This window comes from Oncorhynchus keta, chromosome 23 (assembly GCF_023373465.1).
Source record: "Oncorhynchus keta strain PuntledgeMale-10-30-2019 chromosome 23, Oket_V2, whole genome shotgun sequence".
Lineage (NCBI taxonomy): Eukaryota > Metazoa > Chordata > Actinopteri > Salmoniformes > Salmonidae > Oncorhynchus > Oncorhynchus keta.
In genome coordinates, this window is record NC_068443.1 from 16,436,897 (window position 1) to 16,455,623 (window position 18,727).

At 42.1% G+C, this 18,727-nt stretch overlaps 2 protein-coding genes across 9 annotated transcripts; one reads left to right on the forward strand and one right to left on the reverse strand.

The window, feature by feature from the left end:
* Positions 1-829: 829 nt before the first annotated feature.
* On the forward strand, positions 830-13,114 carry LOC118373553 (RING finger protein 212B-like). Of its 6 annotated transcripts, none has more exons than XM_035759717.2 (14): positions 830-967; positions 1,302-1,439; positions 1,554-1,606; positions 1,748-1,822; positions 1,970-2,076; positions 2,175-2,235; positions 2,365-2,393; positions 2,499-2,542; positions 2,702-2,726; positions 2,879-2,942; positions 3,077-3,140; positions 3,395-3,425; positions 5,039-5,127; positions 12,624-12,771. In XM_035759717.2, exons 2-13 carry the CDS (start codon positions 1,334-1,336, stop codon positions 5,121-5,123), a joined length of 744 nt encoding a protein of 247 aa, XP_035615610.1. In that variant the 5' UTR covers positions 830-967; positions 1,302-1,333; the 3' UTR covers positions 5,124-5,127; positions 12,624-12,771. The 6 variants fall into 6 exon arrangements, with proteins under 6 accessions (XP_035615610.1, XP_035615612.1, XP_035615613.1 ...); XM_035759719.2 differs by lacking the exon at positions 12,624-12,771 and adding an exon at positions 5,289-5,937; XM_035759720.2 differs by lacking the exon at positions 12,624-12,771 and adding an exon at positions 5,305-5,937.
* On the reverse strand, positions 6,362-12,567 carry LOC118373552 (zinc fingers and homeoboxes protein 1-like). Of its 3 annotated transcripts, XM_035759711.2 has the most exons (4): positions 11,365-11,414; positions 11,073-11,153; positions 9,690-9,799; positions 6,362-9,299 (listed from the first exon to the last, which is right to left on the reverse strand). In XM_035759711.2, the coding sequence occupies exon 4, from the start codon at positions 9,269-9,271 to the stop codon at positions 7,196-7,198; it is 2,076 nt and encodes a 691-aa protein (XP_035615604.1). In that variant the 5' UTR covers positions 9,272-9,299; positions 9,690-9,799; positions 11,073-11,153; positions 11,365-11,414; the 3' UTR covers positions 6,362-7,195. The 3 variants fall into 3 exon arrangements, with proteins under 3 accessions (XP_035615604.1, XP_035615605.1, XP_035615606.1); XM_035759712.2 differs by lacking the exons at positions 11,073-11,153; positions 11,365-11,414 and adding an exon at positions 12,458-12,567; XM_035759713.2 differs by lacking the exon at positions 11,073-11,153 and having other exon boundaries at positions 11,365-11,383.
* Positions 13,115-18,727: the final 5,613 nt, after the last annotated feature.

The window sequence follows — 18,727 nt, forward strand, 5'->3', positions numbered from 1 at the left end:
CAGAGGACCGGACAGCATGCCCTCTGATTTGACACACTGAACTCTGTCTGCAAAGTAATTGGTGAACCAGGCAAGGCAGTCATCCGAAAAACCGAGGCTGTTGAGTCTCGGTTTTGAGAGGATCTGCAGAGAGTTTGAGAGGATCTGCAGAGAAGAATGGGAGAAACTCCCCAAATACAAGTGTGCCAAGATTAGTGTCATACCCCAAAAAACTTGAGGCTGTAATCGCTGCCAAAGGTGCTTCAACAAAGTACTGAGTAAATGGTCTGAATACTTATGTAAATGTAATTTGTACTTTAAAAAATATATATACATTTGCAACATTTTCTAAAAACCTGTTTTTGCTTTGTTATTATGGGGTAGTGTGTGCAGATTGACTAGGGGGAAAAAACTATTGAATCCATTTTAGAATAAGGCTAAAATACTTTACCAATGCGCTGTGCAGGCCTACACAATGTGAAAGACTAACAACAGGATTAATGATTAGCCACTGTTCTTAGTTTAGTAATTTTTCCTGGTTAAACTTGGATATTTTGGAAATTCAAGGGGAAATTGAGCAAACAATGACCAGGGTATTGATACTGTTGTGACAAGTACATCTGTTGCGCACCTGTTTTTGCTCAGTCTTGTCATACAATATTGACAATGGAATACACTTTTAATATTTTATAAACCATATAGTTATCATCAAATACATATTTTAGCGGGAGTCCAGGACATTTTGTTCACTGAGATTTCTCTGTACGGTTACCGTATCATGTGAAGGGATGAAATTAGGCAACCATCCAAACGTCTACTAATTTAGCGCGCTATGGAGGACTCGACCAATCAACGACGCGCGCGCATTCAACGGTACCAACACCCTGCAGTGCAGGAGAACAGGACTAGTTGCTACAGTAAAAATATAAAATAAAGCAGACTTTTCAGCTCCTCATCTTCGGTTGATGGTCAACATTTCAAAACTAAGGTAGTCAACAACATTGAAATGAGTCATATTTGATTGTGTCTGACGTGTTTTCTCTCCCCTGTATCACTTTACAACCTTATGCTAGCTAGCTGGTTTGCTAGGTAACGTTAGCTGCTAAGCTAGCATTACTGGCTATTCAGACTAGGTTTCAAACCAGTCATTGATCATATCTAATGTTAGCTAGCTGGCTAGTTTGCTAGCGACACAAAAGTCCAATTGATACGCAAACTTGAGACAATAAACCTGGTTAAAATGCGTGAACATAACTAGTTAACGTTATCATCATGGAATCCAGTCATCCTGAATTCTAACCTTTCCACGGTTTTGTGTCAAGATTCAAGAGCTAGTCAAGAACAAGGCATTAGGATGGACTGGTTCCACTGTAACAGCTGCTTCCGAAGAGAGGGGCAGAACTTTGCTGTCTCCAGCTGTGGTCACATCTGCTGTGAAGGCTGCATCAACCCTAATAAAAGTACGACTGTTGTCATTTCCCTGTCCCCCGCCCACACCCATCCTATGGTCCCAGATCTGTTCTTATTTCATACTGTTGTGTTGTCTCGAAATGTTGCCTTTTTTTCCCCCTCAGAACATTGCACTGTGTGTGGAGCCAGCTGCAATTACCTGGCCATCTCAGACCAGGTTGGTTTTATTTGTTCAATTCAATGACTGTCACTGATTCATCAACAGCAACATGTAGCCTACCCAGTAAATCAAGTGTCCCTCATCTCTACATACTTATAACACTTTCTTTTCCCTACATCACTCTTCCTATATTGGAAGATGAAGCCTCAGGAGCAGGTGTTCTTCAAAGACCCTGTTAAGCTCATTCAGTCTCGTCTGGAGCACATAGCACAGGTTCAACTCTGTTTTACATTTTGTGTTAGGTGTATTTGAAATAAAAGTTGCGGTGTAAAAGCAGTGTAAAAATTAAAGTTAAACACATGTTTATTATGGGCCTACCAGCGCAATACCTATTTGAACAATGATATATCTGCCTGTCAGATTGCTCTATTCCAGCGAAGGCAGAAGGAAAGGGTCATTGTCTACTTCAAGAACAAATCTATGGAGCTGGAGAGGAGACTGAAGGATGTCACAGATCAGTGTTACAGGTTCAGTAACAACAACTGATAGTATGTTACTATTATTCTTCTGTCTTACTTCAGTCAATTTCAGTGACATTTCTTTCTCTCGCATAACCTTTATGCAGGCAAGTTTTAGAGCTGAAAAGAGAGAATGCCGAGTTGAAGAAACCTCTCTCTCAGAGGAGGGTATGATTTTCAGTGTGTTTAGCATCAAATGTCTTTGAGCATTAGTAAAGACTGTCTTTTGACTTTGATTAATCAAGTACGCTATTGCTGTCACAATACTCATTTTAGACTTTCCTCTTTTTTTCACAGGCATCACCTGGACAATTTCAAACAAATGGGTATAAGTCTCAAATATTTATCACACCTGAGAAATATATTTTCAATATGTTGTCATTATCTCATTAGTTCAAAGCATTGACTGACAACTGATCTGTTTCCCCTAGCAGTGCCCAAAGGATGTCTCTCCCAGTGGCTGTTACCTCCCCAGGTAAAGATGAATGTTGATGGGTTGTGGTCAGAGGCATTTCAGAGATCTTAGCAAGGTGATACAATTTAAATGAATCCCCAATAGGAGAAATTCCAATCCATTTTAAACCTCAGATGAGCAATGGTGTGTAACTTTCCTTATCTGTCTTTACACTTACAGTCACCCCTCGCTCACGTCCTGTTAGGTAGGAGATATATGAATGTGGTTGCACAGACAAGTATGTATGCATACACACATCACACTGACTGTCTAACAGCAGTCTTTCAAACACAATGTCCTATATTCTCTCAATTGATTAAATTCAGAGATATTTTCACCTGTCAATAACTGTTTCAGCCACCAAGGCTTTGCTGAAACCCAGGAGAGATTCAGAGATAGAAACCCTAGGCTCACCCTCGCAGTGAGTTTTCATTCCTTCTTTGCTAAAGCAGTTTTCATGTCCCTTCTCTGTCTTAACTGTAGCAGACTGAGAAACCCTCCTCCAGTAAGTGTATTTTCTTATGGTCTCTGTTTCTCTCCTGCTCCCGCTCTCAGACTCCGCCTGGTTCTGCCACATCAATCTCCAGCCTTGGCTCTCTGCACGAGCGTGGTGGCTTCAGTGAGTGGCACACAACAGATTAACTTAATGTCATGAAAAAAATAATCATTGGCACATTTTCATTCCAAACATTATTTGAAAGATGTCACAAACATATCAACAATCCACAAACAGATGGTTACAGATTGGCATAGAATTGTCTTAGCATACCATGGTAGTTCATTCAAGCAACACAACTATTTTTCTGTAAATCACTTTGAACATTAAACTGTCTAATGTGGGACTGATTTTTTTTTCTCTCTCTCTTCTCATAGGGACTCCCACCATTATTAACACTCCCACCCGGTAAGAATTGATGCATATCAGTTGATTTCCATTTCCATGGTGCATCGTTGAAAGTAGTGGTAAGGGTGGATTTACATTAGTAATGTTGTAGTAAGATTGCTCTTCAACATCAGATTTGCTACTTTTCTGTTTTCACTATCCTTACTTCATCCTTTGGATGTTCTGTGACCAGAGCCACGTTCTTGCTTCATGCATGTGTGTGCACCTGTTAGCGTACCGTAAATACCATAGTATATAGACAAGCAAAATAAGGAACGCACATCAAACTATACAGGAGCTTCTCATCTGAACCATAATGTTGCACTCTTGGTTAATGCAATGATTCACAAATGTGTTCATATTTTAAGCCTTTAATTAGCAATTTGGCTAACAGCAAAAATGCTATCTACTGGTATTAAGGTAATTCTTACAGGTACATGTAGTGTGGGAGATTCTCATTTGGATAAAAGTCTGCCAGAAACTGATAATTGGTTGAGTGTCAATTACACTGAACAAAAATATAAAAGCAACATGAAAAGAAATGTTCATACCCACAAAAAGCTTTTCTCTCAAATTTGTTTACATCCCTGTTAGTGAGCATTTCTCCTTTGCTAAGATAATCCATCCACCTGACAGGTGTGGCATATCAAGAAGCTGGTAAAACAGCATGATCATTAAACAGGTGGGACCTTGTGCCAGGGACCAAAAAAAAGGCCATTCTAAAATGTGCAGTTTTGTCACACAATGCCACAGACGTCTGAAGTTGTGCCATGCTGACTGCAGGATTGTCCACCAGAGCTGTTGCCAGATAATTGAATGAACATTTCTCTGCCATAAGCTGCCTCCGTCATCATTTTAGAGAATTTGACAGTACTTCCAACTGGTATTACAACCACAGACCACATGTAACCACGCCAGCCAAGGACCTCCACATCCGGCTTCTTCACCTGCTGGATCGTCTGAAACCAGCCACCCGAACAGCTGATGAAACTGGGTTTGCACAACAGAAGAACTTCTACACAAACTGTCAGAAACCGACTTGGGAAGCTCATCTGGGTGCTCGTCGTCCTCACCAACGTGTCGACCTGACTGCAGTTTGGCGTCGAAATTGACTTGTGGTCAAAACTCACTTTCGATCGCTACTGGCACACTGGAAAAATGTGCTCTTTGCGGATGAATCCCGGGTAACTGTACCGCAACAAGATCCTGAGGCCCATTGTTTTCTGATCCATGCACCTACCTTATTTATTTTTTTAAGTATCTGTGACCAACAGATGCATATCAGTATTCCGAGGTATGTGAAATCCATAGATTAAGGCCGAATGAATTCATTTAAAATTTACAGTTCATGTAAGGAAATCAGTCACTCAGTAAAATCTTTGAAATTGTTGCATGTTGGAATATTTTTGTTCATTATAATTAATACGCAAATGGAGGATTGTCCTCACCTCAGATCTATGAAGCACAACTGCCCTACCTGAATCCTTTGCAGAAGAGTTGTGTGGGAGACATATCTCAGAGAGTTGAATCTAGATCGGTCTCTTTATACTACAAAAGTACAGTTCCTGGGACTGTCGTCGTCAAAGTAGTTTAGTGTAAAGCTAAATGAGCAAACCTCTCTCCCCAATTCTCAGGTCTGAGAATCTGACTCCAAACATTTTCCAGTTCTTGACTGGGTCATCACTGCACTCCCCAAGGCCTTTCAGAAATGGCCAGTAAACTGGTAGGTTATTGTTTCATACTGAATTCATTTAAATTCCAGTGACAAAATTGAGATCCAGTTAAATTTAGGTTTTAAATTAAGTAGCTCCTAAAGTGACTGGAGTTGAAATGGCAAAGACCCAACTTTGATTTCAGTATGTGTCCTTAAGCATTTTGGCATAGTTCTTTTTTTCTGCAGAATCTGATGAACAGCTGACCCTGATTTCAGAAAGTGCAGGGAAGCAGTTAACACACACAATGTTTTTTTAAATGTTTTTTTTACTTGTTTCGAGTGATGTAGTTGTGCAAATGTTAAATTGAACATAATACAACATTAAAAAGACATGCTCCGGTACTTTGGCAAACAAAGTATATATATATGTTTAAACCTCCCGCTTTGGGATGTGTCAAAGTGTAGTTCATATATGCATAATCTATGAGCAGAATTACTGTCTTCAATTCAATTAGCCACAAAATCCCTAGTTTGAAAATACTTTTCTTGAAACTGTGCAGCACCATTTCCCCTACATTTCACCCCACGTGGGCCAGCCTCTTAACAATTTGAGTTCTAGCCCTTGCATTGAGTGGAAGCTAGCAAGAGGCCTGCCCAGCATTATCCAATGAGGTTGCAGGACGGGCCCAACAACTCAGGGGAAACAGTAGAGAGCAATGAGGTGGTGCACATATGTGACGTAGTACGCAATTTTCAGGGACCACTTTTGGATTTGGAGTGTTACTTTCACAACTACTAGATATAAAATATACAAAAGTACGGGAGAATCTGACTTTTGAAATTAGTGCCATGTGTCCAGTTAAGTAAAACATTGAAAAACTGTTTACAACTACAATTAAAGGGATTGGCAACTGAGAAGTGTTCCGACAAACATTTCTCCTTCAGCATTCTTGTACTTCCTTTGTAATATTCTCATAGCTAATAGAAAAAACATTTACACTGTAGAAAATGTTGCTTAATGTTGATTAAAATACTTTTACTGGTATACCTGGATGACTGTAACAAGTAATTTTCCTCAGGCATAGAAAATGGCCTGCACAAAACACTTTATTGCTTTGGATTAAAATAGACGAAGACAATCTATTATGCTTCAATCCCTTCTCTGCTGAACTGAATTTGGTTGGATTACACAATTCCAGTGACTTCTTTTGCCCCTCAATCATCTCACACAAATGCTCAATATAGGAAGAATACTGTCCCCACTAATCTGGGGCATGGACTAGGTGAAATCAACTGAAAACCCAACGATAAAATAAGCCTGTATTGCAGCCCTTCACAGGTAAACAGAAATTGAGACAGGTGAGCAGAGTGAAAAATACAGGATTATACCAGACCAAAGAGTGCAGTTCTTCAGTTTATCCAAAATATGGTTTGAACTTGTAGTCTTCGTGGACATTGAACTTCACTTTAGAACATTGCAGGTCAGTGCAAACTGCATAACAATTTTAATAAGAATTCAATTTTTCTGAAAAGGAATGCATTTAATAAACATTATCACAGCTAAAATGTTAGGGCTCAAAAATTAAAGTGCAACCTGTCTATTCAGAAGTATTACGTGTGGATGTCCAGTTTGTTGTTGTAAAAAGGACATGTAGGTTGTAAAGGAATGATTTCTACATTAAGTGATTATTATATGTTTAGGTTTTCCCAGTGCAGTTTCACTTCTGTAAAATACAGAACTAAACTACAGTACCTAAGGAGCTCCAACCAATACATACTTTTTATCCAGTTAATATGTTGCTACAATACTGGACTACAAATGATACAGCACAAACAAAATAGGTGAGGGGGGGGGTTGAACCAGTGTACTATGTACTGTCCTGTCTACAGTAGGCAGCACCATCAGGATTTAAAGTCTAAACTTATGGGGGGGGGTGCAGCAATAATTCAGCACAGTCGCAAAATCTGTGCTGATACTAAGCATTTAAGAGTCACACCCGCTCACATTAAAGCAAAGTAATTCAATATGAAAAGTTTGTCAAATTTAGGAGAAATTCTGGGTAAAACATGATTAGTCTTGTCCTCAAAAAAAAAAACTGCTATTTTCCAACTCCTACCATTCCACAAGTTCCTCATCTCAATCAGTAACATTGGCCTCTGGGTCAAATGCCTTGCTCTCCTGAGATGCAAACCAGTCCCGCACCTGCTGGTAGCTCATTCGTGACTTTTTGCAAAGGGCATCTAGGTCTTTCTCATGAAGAACCCCTGTCGAGCGATGGTAAACCTCCAGCGGATTGATGTCCGAGGAATCTGCAGTGGATGTTGGTGCTGTTGCGCCATTCACTTGAGACTTTCGTTTGCGGCTACCCGTAACCCGAGGAGTTCCACTGGAACCGTTTCCACCACTGCCATTTTGCTGTGTGGCTAGTTCAGCCAGGAATTGCTCTCGGAATTGCTCACGGACCCCCTGCACCCAACGTAGCTGACCATTTTTAACAGCATAGCGCGTATCCCCAAACCACTGGCTGACGTCTGCACGAGGCAAGCCTGTGAGCTCTACCAGCTGGGTGTAGTCCTCACTCTTAGGCCACTGGCAACGCAAGAAGTGCTCCTTTAGTATGTCCAGTTGTTCCTTGGTCTTCCGTGGTCGGCCAGCGGGTGTAAGAAGAGGAGATGAGGAAGGACTGGAGAGAGACAGGGCTGTCAGTGAGGCTTTGGCTGAGCGAGCAGACCTCTGCACTGTGCTAGTAGAACTACGCTTATTAGCGGTCAAAGTTGAAGGGGTGGTAGAATGTGAGGGGGGAGGGGAAGTGGAGATGGTAACGGCTGATGGTGGTTGTTTAATCTCTGGGTTCTTACTGCCCCTAAAGTGTAGAGGCTTTTCTTGTTTCACCACCGCCTCGTTCACTTCCTTAACAGTTTCAGTGTGAACTGAGGCTTCCTCCGCAACCTCGTCCTCCTCTGCCTCCACTCCCACTGCTCCCTCCCCAAATGCCTCCAAGCTGTTTGACAGAAAGTTCTGGAAGAAGTGTGAATCTTTCACCCCGTTGCTGCGAGCTCCCTTCTCTTGAGCCCTTCCCTGCATTTCAACACCATTTTCTTGATCCCGAGGCCTGTGTGATACGAGTGGAAGAGGTCGAAGTTGCTGAGACTCGTTCTTTGCTTCTCCTGTGGTCAACTGAGGATATACAATGGATGTTCCAAGCAGTCCACGCCCATTTCTAAGCTGGTACCGGCTGTCGCTGAACCACTTGCGGATGTCATTGCGGCTCAGGCTGGTTTCCTCTTGCAGGCGTCGGAGCTCAGTCTCTGCGGGCCAGTTTTCCCGCAGGAAGCTGCTGCGAAGGACTGCAAGTTGGGCTTTGGTCTTTTTGTAGCGTCCGCGTTGTTGTTGCTGTGGAGAGCCAAGTGAGGTCTCAGAGAGGCTCAGGGAAGCATCAGTTGCGGTAGTTGCTGGCATGTCCACAGGAGGGCGGTAGTAGTATGAATCCTGAGGGGGTGGGAGAGAGGAACTGAAATGTTGGACAGTGGCGGCTGGTTTGCAGGGTTCTGGGGTCTCATGTCTGGCTCGTTTTCTTGGGTGAAGCAGATAGGAGTGAAGACAATTATTAATTTGATCATCATCCTCTGCCTCCACAGATATTGCCCCACACCCATTGCTCATTTTTATCTCCTTCTCATTTGCATTGTCGTTAGTCCGCTCAGGTCCGGCCAACTTGCGACGCGTCTCCTCAATCTCCTCTGAGGCCCAGCTGATACCATATTTGATTCTCTGCACCATGAACCAGACCTTGACTTTGTCCAGAGGCAGGGCACAGAGCCGTGCCAAGGCATTCACCTCACGAGATGTTGGGTATGGGAACACATTGAATGCCTGGACCAGCTCTGGGATGGTGTCAAGCTCACGTGTCTGATCTGACTGTGTCCATACTAGCTTCAGGCCCTCGGAGACCAAAGGTAGGCACACCACAGAGTTATGATTGGTGCTGAAACTAACACCCCCATCTCTGCCCTCACTTACATCACTGTCTGTTGCACTGGGGTCAGAGGATAGATTGCTCTTTCCATTGGTGATCTGATAGTGTGAAGTCTTGGAGAAATGCAGGGAGGCATGCTTGCCTTCATTCTCTGTCCATGTGACATCACACTGGGATGACTCCTTCATGTTTACCTCCAGTCCTAGTCTCCTGTTACGGTCAACCTGTGTTGCCATCGGTGAGGTCACCGCCCGTCACTCCAGTCTGGTAGAGATATGATAAAGATATCAAATACATTGTGTGCTTTATAAATTGATTATAACATTAACAGTGAGAAATCACACTGGAGGTTGCCAATGTCTAGATACTATAATGGTGTCATGTGCTTTAGGGGAAAAGGTGTCAAAGGAGCAGTATATGAGTCAGTCTAGATGAAAGTATCTAGGAGGACTTTCTATTCCCAAAGTCAAAGACCTGACAGCTGTTTCCCCTCCCCCTCTAAGTCACACTCCCTTCTCAAAGTCTCACCATGAAACTGGTTGTATACCCTCTGTCCAGATTGTGCTCCCCTCCCCCTTGGAACCAAAGTGTGGTGATTGACTTTTGTGTTGTGAGGGTGGGGTGTGAGAAATCTGCCACAGGCGCTTCTCTTACCCTTTCCAGCACTGGCTTTGTTCCGTCGTCCTTGTTTCCCTTCAAGTCGTCAGTCCTCAGAATCAAGTTTGACCCCCCCTGACAGAGGCAGTGAGGCACAGCAGAAACACCTATGGAAAGACAAAAGAGATTGAGCAATTGACATATTCAATGTGTAGGCAATTCATACATGATAAAATATATACATAAATAAAACAGTCATTTATATAGGAAAGTATTGTATAATAACCTGCATTATTAAAAAACATCTGAAGCAGAGGCATTGACTATACAAAAGGCCAACTTGAAACCGGCTATTTGAAGGAATTTGTGCAACCTCTGTCCTTATCTGACCAAAAGCATAAGTTCATTGCCAATTCACAGAGCAAACTATGACATGCAACAGGTGTAAATTTAAAGTAATTTCCCCCTGACAAACACACAAAACTGGGATTTATTCCAAGTGCCCATACTCAAGCGGTCCATTTACCCTGGCGGGCCACAGTGTGCATGTCCCAGACTGGCAGTGTGCATGTCCCAGACTGGCAGTGTAACACCCGATTCAACTTACTTTGACGACCAATACCGAAACTTTGTTAGCGGAATCAGGTGTGTAATGATGAATGAATAAGGGTGCAGGACTGTGACAAATGGCGGACACCCTGTGTCCTTCCAGCTAGGAGTTCACATGATGATTACCACAGCACAGGGTTTCCCAAACTCAGCCTTTGGTCTTCCCAATGATGCACGTTTTAGTTTTTGCCCTTGTGCTACATAGCTGATTTAAATAATCAAAGCTTGATGAGGTGATTATTTAATCAGATGTGTAGTGTTAAGGCAAAAAAAACAACCAGTACACCACTGGGAGGCCCCAGGACCGAGTTTGGGAAACCCTACGATTGCTTATAATAATAACCAAATTAACACGAAAAGAAACTGGGAGTAAATATTTGAAAAATTAGATCAAGTTATGTTGACCAATTTAAGAGCCTGTGACGGTCAGGAATATCTAGTATCGGAACCCAGAACCAAATCACTCAAGTGATTTAGCGTACTCAATGTATCCTGCTGTGGTCTGTTGGAACTCTGGTTCTCGGAAGTTATTCGTTAATATCCCAAAAATGATTGGGCCAACCAGGGAGCGAGCAAACTAATAGCTCGTTAACATATTCTATTGCCGACGACAGAAAGATATTCATCGCTTTACTAAAGGTAACCAGGCCTCATATCATACATCAAGACAGCAGACGATGTTAAACAGCTCACAGATTGGAGTAGTGGCCATGACAATAGGCCTACCCTTCCGATGTCTTGATCCTTTGTGGCGTACTCGCTAAAATGGTCAGACTGCACAAGCGCACTCACACGGACACGCTACAGTAATAACAAAAAATAAAAACTTACCGGAATCGTGTACTTCACCCCTTCACTCTGGAGTTTGGTAAAGTGAAAACAAAATATCCCAATCTTCTCTTTTGTTAATGGCTGAAGTTGGAGAACAAAAAAGGGGGAACAATACCGTTTGTCTGACCCTGATGCTTTATTTAGCCGTCGAACCTCAAAACGGGTTCTCGTTTCGGAAACAATTCTAGAACTTTGTAGCTGTCTCAAGTTGAGACCCAAACTGATACTTGATATGATACGCCTTTAGAATTGAATAATTTGTTAATAAAAATTGTTGCCTTACTGTACCTACCCCCCTCGGTCCGTTGTTGCTTTTGTTCTGTAAATCCGAAAGTGTGTCGTGTCCGGCCAAATCGAGGCTAGGAGGACCAGGAACTCAGAGCACCCCCCCTCCCTCAGTATCTCCTGAGTGACGGTAAAGAGGGTGTGCCATTCTATGCAAAGACAGGGATTGGAGGAGGGAGGTGCCGGTCATTGGGACTGGTCGGCAAAATAACTCTTTTCATTACACACTTATAGGAATCGCAATCGCCATGTTTGTAAGGTTATCTTAGTTGTTTAGAAAGAGTACGTTCAGATTCCATTAGACCAACGATGGTCTATTATATTGACAAGATAGTCAAGTGACCACTCTAACAATAGAAGTACATGTCATCGAAAACAGACGGGAGGATCGAGATCAGGTGGGACCATTATAGCCAATGAGAGGGCAGAGACGCATGTGAACAACAGGCCATAGAGATAGATGACTCATCTTTGTATCTGTGCCAATATAGTCCCTGTGACAGCATGGGCAGCGCAATTGAGCAAGGCTTAGTCAATTTTCTTAATTTGCTGATTGCTTCCAACTCATAGGACTCCCTACCTAGTTTACTACATAAAACATGTGTGTGTAAGCCCTCGATGGCAATGTCCATGCTAAAGTGGAGCTGCGTTCAGTACGTTTTTACGTTCTGGGGACGTTCAATTGAACGGAAACGTTGTTGTACTAAACCAGTTGAAAAACGGGGAGGGGTTGGGTTGTGGAACGCTGTCTGCATGGCCACTGCCCTTTAAACACGTTACTTCAAGCCACACCTCACCACACCCACCAAACATACCTCAAAGTCTGTTCAATAATGTTTTGGAGAAAGATGTCGTTCAGCACAAATCGTTCGCAAGGTAAACCTCTGGTTATATCCACAGGCACAATTCAGAAGTCGTTTTTTTCCCTAAATTGCCGGAATGCAATGTGCGTTCACTTACATCAGTACATTTAATAACAACCTAACAATTTCCGAACTTCTATTTAGTCAAATAAGTCTCATGTAGCAAATTAGCAATTCCATTTTTGTTGACCAAATTCAACACTCATTGATATCCAAAAAAATACCAAAATTCCTCACCTCATGGGCTTATTTCTCGTGTACAGATTTTGGGCTGAGTAAAACATCTGGCTTCACATTCCTCTCTGATGAGGCTATTAATAAAACATTTAAATAACTGTTTAAATAAGTGCTGTGACGACCCTCCCACTCCTGCCATCTCTCTTTGTTCTTGTTTCCTTATTAGGATACCAGTGGGAGGAGTTGGGAGGGTCGTCAGCTACATGGGAAACACCTGGGCCCGAGTGTGTCCCAGGATAAATAGACCTCTTCCAGATTCATTGGGGGAAGACTCTCCATGCAGACACCTTCATAGATTTCACATTTATGCATGCAAAACACTCAATTACACACACCCCATTGTTAATTGCATTTAGGTTACCTTAGTTAATATATTTTGTTATTCCTTATCTCCACATGGTCTCCCTTTTGTTATGAGCTTCAAGCTGGTTCGTGACAGTGCACAACAAGAGCCCAAAGTAAACTCATGCAATAACAATTACCCTGCTACACACAACATATTAGTGTTAAGTGGTATAGGAATGTAGATACTTGTATTGCTATCAATATTACAAAATACATTCACATTTGGTTAGTGTTTTTAGGTGCAGCTAAAAATCACAGCTGGCATGTCTCTTCATACAATGCTCATTTGAATAAAGTATGCTTTATCAGTCATTTTGTGTTTAGACGTGGTAGCATCTCCCAACTTTTGTAAATCTGAGGCAATAGTTTGGCAAGGTTAATCACATCCAAGCTTATTAATTGGTAAAACTCATACTCAATAAACAACAACGGTGTAGATCCTCCATAGGAATATGAACACAGAATTATAATGATTTAGTATTCTATGTATAGGAATACCGTGTAATGTACTGCCACTGCAGTAGTCCATGTGTCACGGTTTTGAGGAGTCTCAGAAGCGTCCATGGTGAGGGTAAGAACAAATTGAGGAACCCGGAAAAATGCGGGTACCACCTAGGAGAGCCAGGAAAGATATAGGACCTGGTTAAGGAGGAATTTGAAGGAGGTGTGGTCTGTCACACTCCGACCTGAAAATAGAGTAAGTTAGAGACTCGTGTATAGGCCTATGTACATTTCAGTTCAGCGTGCAAATAGATTATCTCACTAACGTCAACATCTTGTAGCCCATAACCAGGTCAACACGTTTCCTGACAGCGACATCAGGTTATCTTCAAATTGGAGACGGAATGCAAAACAGAACTTGAACTTTGAAAAACATCTGCAAATCAAAAAACAGTTAAGGTGAGAGCCCAGATCTAAAACAAACAAATCTTCAAAAGTATATTCAGCCTGTTTTGTTAAGGCTTTATAATTAACTGCAGAAGTACTCACTGGACAGTTTATTAGGTACACTCATCTAGCACTGAGTCGAGACCCCCTTTGACTCCCGAACAACCTGAATTCTTCAGGGCATGGAAACATTGCTCAATTGGTATCAAGGGACCTAATGTGTGCCAGGAAATCATTCCCCACACCATTACACACCCACCACCAGCCTATACCGCTTGACACAAGGGAATGCCAATTCCTGACTGCTATCAGCATGATGCTACAAGAAACGGGATTTGTTGGAACAGGCAACATTTTTCCACTCAATTGTCCAGTGTTGGTGATCGTGTGCCCACTGGAGCCACCGCTTCTAGTTTTTTGCTCATAGGAGGGGAACCCGGTGTGGTTGTCTACTGCAATAGCCCATCTGTGACAAGGCCCGATGAGTTGTGCATTCCCGAGATACTGTTGTGTTGTGCTGTTATTTGCCTGTTTGTGGCCTGCATGTTAGCTTGCATGTTTCTTAACATTCTCATTCAACCTCGTCAACTAGCTGTTTTCACCCACAGGACTACCACTGATTCAAATCAAAATCAAATGTATTTATAAAGCCCTTCTTACATCAGCTGATATCTCAAAGTGCTGTACAGAAACCCAGCCTGTTTGGCGCCATCCGACGATACCCCCAGACAGGGCCAAACAGGCAAGATATAACCCCACACACTTTGCCAAAGCACAGCCCCCACACCACTAGAGAGATATCTTCAACCACCAACTTACCATCCTGAGACCATGCTGAGTATAACCCACAAAGATCTCCGCCACGGCACAACTCAAGGGGCGCCAACCCAGATAGGAAGATCACGTCAATGACTCGACCCACTCAAGTGATGCACCCCTCCCAGGGACGGCATGGAAGAGCACCAGTAAGCCAGTAACTCATCCCCTGTAATAGGGTTAGAGGCAGAGAATCCCAGTGGAGTGGGGAACCGGCCAGGCAGAGACAGCAAGGGCAGTTCGTTGCTCCAGTGCCTTTCCGTTCACTTTCACACTCCTGGGCCAGACAACACTCAATCATAGGACCTACTGAAGAGATGAGTCTTCAATAAAGACTTAGAGGTCTTTAGGGACAATTAGGAGGCCTGCATCTTGTGACAGTTGCGTACGTGTAAGTATGTACTAGAGGTCGACCGATTATGATTTTTCAATGCAGATACCGATTATTGGAGGACCAAAAAATCTGATACCGATTAAATCGGCTGATTTATTTAAACTTCGTAATAATGACAATTAAAACAATACTGAATTAACACTTATTTTAACTTAATATAAAACATCAATAACATCAATTTAGCCTCAAATAAATAATGAAACGTGTTCAATTTGGTTTAAATAATGCAAAAACAAAATGTTGGAGAAGAAAGTAAAATGTGCCATGTAAAAATGTGTGCCATGTAAAATATGTGCTGTGTAAAAAAGCTAACGGTTAAGTTCCTTGCTCAGAACATGAGAACATATGAAAGTTGGTGGTTCCTTTTAACATGAGACTTCAATATTCCAAGGTAAGAGGTTTTTGGTTGTAGTTAATATAGTATTTATAGGACTTTCTCTCGATACAATTTGTATTTCATATACTTTTGACTATTGGATGTTCTTATAGGCACTATAGTATTGCCAGTGTAACAGTATAGCTTCCATCCCTCTCCTCGCCCCTACCTGGGCTCGAACCAGGAACACATCAACAACAGCCACACTCGAAGCATCGTTACCCATCGCTCCACAAAAGCCGCGGCCCTTGCAGCGCAAGGGGAATAACTACTCCAAACCTAAAAGCGAGTGAAGTTTGAAACAGTATTAGCGCACACCCAGCTAACTAGCTAGCCATTTCACATTGGTTACACCAGCCATTAGGCTGATAGGCTTGAAGTCATAAACAGCGCTGTGCTTGCGAAGAGCTGCTGGCAAAACGCACAAAAGTGCTGTTTGAATGAATGATTACGGGCCTGCTGCTGCTCAGTCAGACTGCTCTATCAAATCAGACTTAATTATAACATAATAACACACAGAAATACGAGCCTTTGGTCGTTAGTATGATCGAATCTGGAAACTATCATTTCGAAAACAAAATGTTTATTATTTCAGTGAAATACGGAACCGTTCGGCATTTTATCTAATTGGTGGCATCCCTAAATCTAGATATTCTTGTTACATTGCACAACCTTCAATGTATGTCATAATTTGGTAAAATTCTGGCAAATTAGTTTGCAATGAGCCAGGCAGCCCAAACTGTTGCATATTCCCTGACTCTGCGTGCAATGAACGCAAGAGAAATTACACAATTTCACCTGGTTAATAATTGCCTGCTAAAATGGATTAGTAGTTATAACTAGTGATTATGATTGATTGTTTTTTTATAATATAAGTTTAATGCTAGCTAGCAATTTACCTTGGCTTCTACTGCATTCGCGTAACAGGCAGGCTCCTCTTGGAGTGCAATGGTTGGAGCGTTGGACTAGTTAACTGTGCAGTTGCAAGATTGGAACCCCTGAGCTGACAAGGTGAAAATCTGTCGTTCTGCCCCTGAACAAGGCAGTTAACCCACAGTTCCTAGGCCGTCATTGAAAATAAGAATGTGTTATTAACTGCCTAGTTAAATAAAAGGTATACAAAAAAGAATTAAATAAAAAAAGAATAATCGGAAACCGGCCCTAATTAATCGGCCATTCCGATTAATCTGTTATGATATGATATATGATATGCCATTTAGCAGACGCTTTTATCCAAAGCGACTTACAGTCATGTGTGCATACATTCTACGTATGGGTGGTCCCGGGAATCGAACCCACTACCCTGGCGTTACAAGCGCCATGCTCTACCAACTGAGCTACAGAAGGACCAGGACCTGTTGACCTCTAGCATGTACGGTAGGACCAAATCGGAAAGATGGGTAGGAGCAAGCCCATGTAATGCTTTGTAGGTTAGCAGTAAAACCTTGAAATCAGCCCTTGCCTTAACTGGAAGCCAGTGTAGAGAGGCTAGCACTGGAGTAATATGATCAAATGTTTTGGATCTAGTCAAGATTCTAGCAGCTGTGTTTAGCACTAACTGAAGTTTATTTAGTGCTTATCTAATAGCTGGAAAGTAGAGCATTGCACTAGTCTAACCTAGAAGTGACAAAAGCATGGATTACTTTTTTTGCATCATTTTTGGACAGAAAGTTTCTGATTTTTGCAATGTTACATAGATGGAAAAAAGCTGTCATTGAAACAGTCTTGATATGTTTGTCAAAAGAGAGATCAGGGTCTAGAGTAACACCGAGGTCCTTCACAGTTTTATTTGAGATAACTGTACAACCATCAAGATTAATTGTCAGATTCAACAGAATATCTCTTTCTTTCTGGGGACCTAGAACAAGCATCTCTGTTTTGTCTTGTTTGTTTTGAGTTTAAAAGTAGAACATTTGCAGCCATCCACTTCCTTATGTTTGAAACACAGGCTTCCAGCGAGGGCAATTTTGGGGCTTCACCATGTTTCATCGAAATGTACAGCTGTGTGTCATCCCCATAGCAGTGAAAGTTAACATTATGTTTCCGAATGACATCACTAAGAGGTAAAATATATAGTGGAAACAATAGTGGTCTTAAAACGGAACCTTGAGGTACACCGAAATGTACAGTTGATTTGTCAGAGGACAAGGTGATATCTTTCCGACAGATAAGATCTAAACCAGGCCAGAACTTGTCTGTGTAGACCAATTTGGGTTTCCAATCTCTCCAAAAGAATGTGGTGATCGATGGTATCAAAAGCAGCACTAAGGTCTAGGAGCACGAGGACAGATGCAGAGCCTCGGTCTGACGCCATTAAAAGGTAATTTACCACCTTCACAAGTGCAGTCTCAGTGCTATGATGGGGTCTAAAACCAGACTGAAGCATTTCGTATACATTGCTTGTTTTCAGGAAGGCAGTGAGTTGCCGCGCAACAGCTTTTTCTCAAATGTTTGAGAGGAATTGGAGATTCAATATAGGCCGATAGTTCTTTATATTTTCTGGGTCAAGGTTTGGCTTTTTCAAGAGAGGCTTTATTATCGAATCCCCGAGCTGACAAGGTACAAATCTGTCGTTCTGCCCCTGAACAAGGCAGTTAACCCACTGTTCCTAGGCTTTCATTGAAAATATGAATTTGTTCTTAACTGACTTGCCTAGTAAAATAAAGGTACAATTAAATTAAAATGAAAAATTACTGCTGCTTTTAGTGAGTTTGTTACACATCCGGTGGATAGAGAGCCGTTTATTATGTTCAACATAGGAGGGCCAAGCACAGGAAGCAACTCTTTCAGTAGTTTAGTTGGAATAGGGTCCAGTATGCAGCTTGAAGGTTTAGAGGCCATGATTACTTTCATCATTGTGTCAAGAGATATAGTACTAAAACACTTGAGGGTCTCCCTTGGTCCTAGGTCCTGGCAGAGGACCGAGGATGTTTTTGGTTTGTCGCACCATTCTCAGTAAACCCTAGACACTGTTGTGCGTGAAAAGTCCAGGAGGCCAGCTGTTCCTGAGATGCTGGGACCAGCGTGCCTGACCTGATGATCATACCACGCTCAAAGTTACTCAGGTCACTAGTTTTGCCCATTCTAATGTTTAATCGAACAGTAACTGAATGCCTTCATGCTTGTCTGCCTTCTTTATATAGCAAGCCACGACCACGTGACTAACTCTCTGTAGATGCTAACCATTTTTGTGAATGGGGTGGTGTACCTAATAAACTAGCCACTGAGTGTATAACGGTGCATGACCATGTACATGCTGTAGTATAATGTAAATGTAATGTACCTTTCCGCCATCTCCACAATGCACTTCCCACTCAGCTCTGTGGTGTCTTCATTGGCAAATACATCTCTGAATTGAGAGAAACAGGGTAATGCCTTTATCAAAGTCACTACAGTGAAATGATAAGAACTAGTAAAGCCTATGAAAATGTATAATTCAGAAAATCATGAA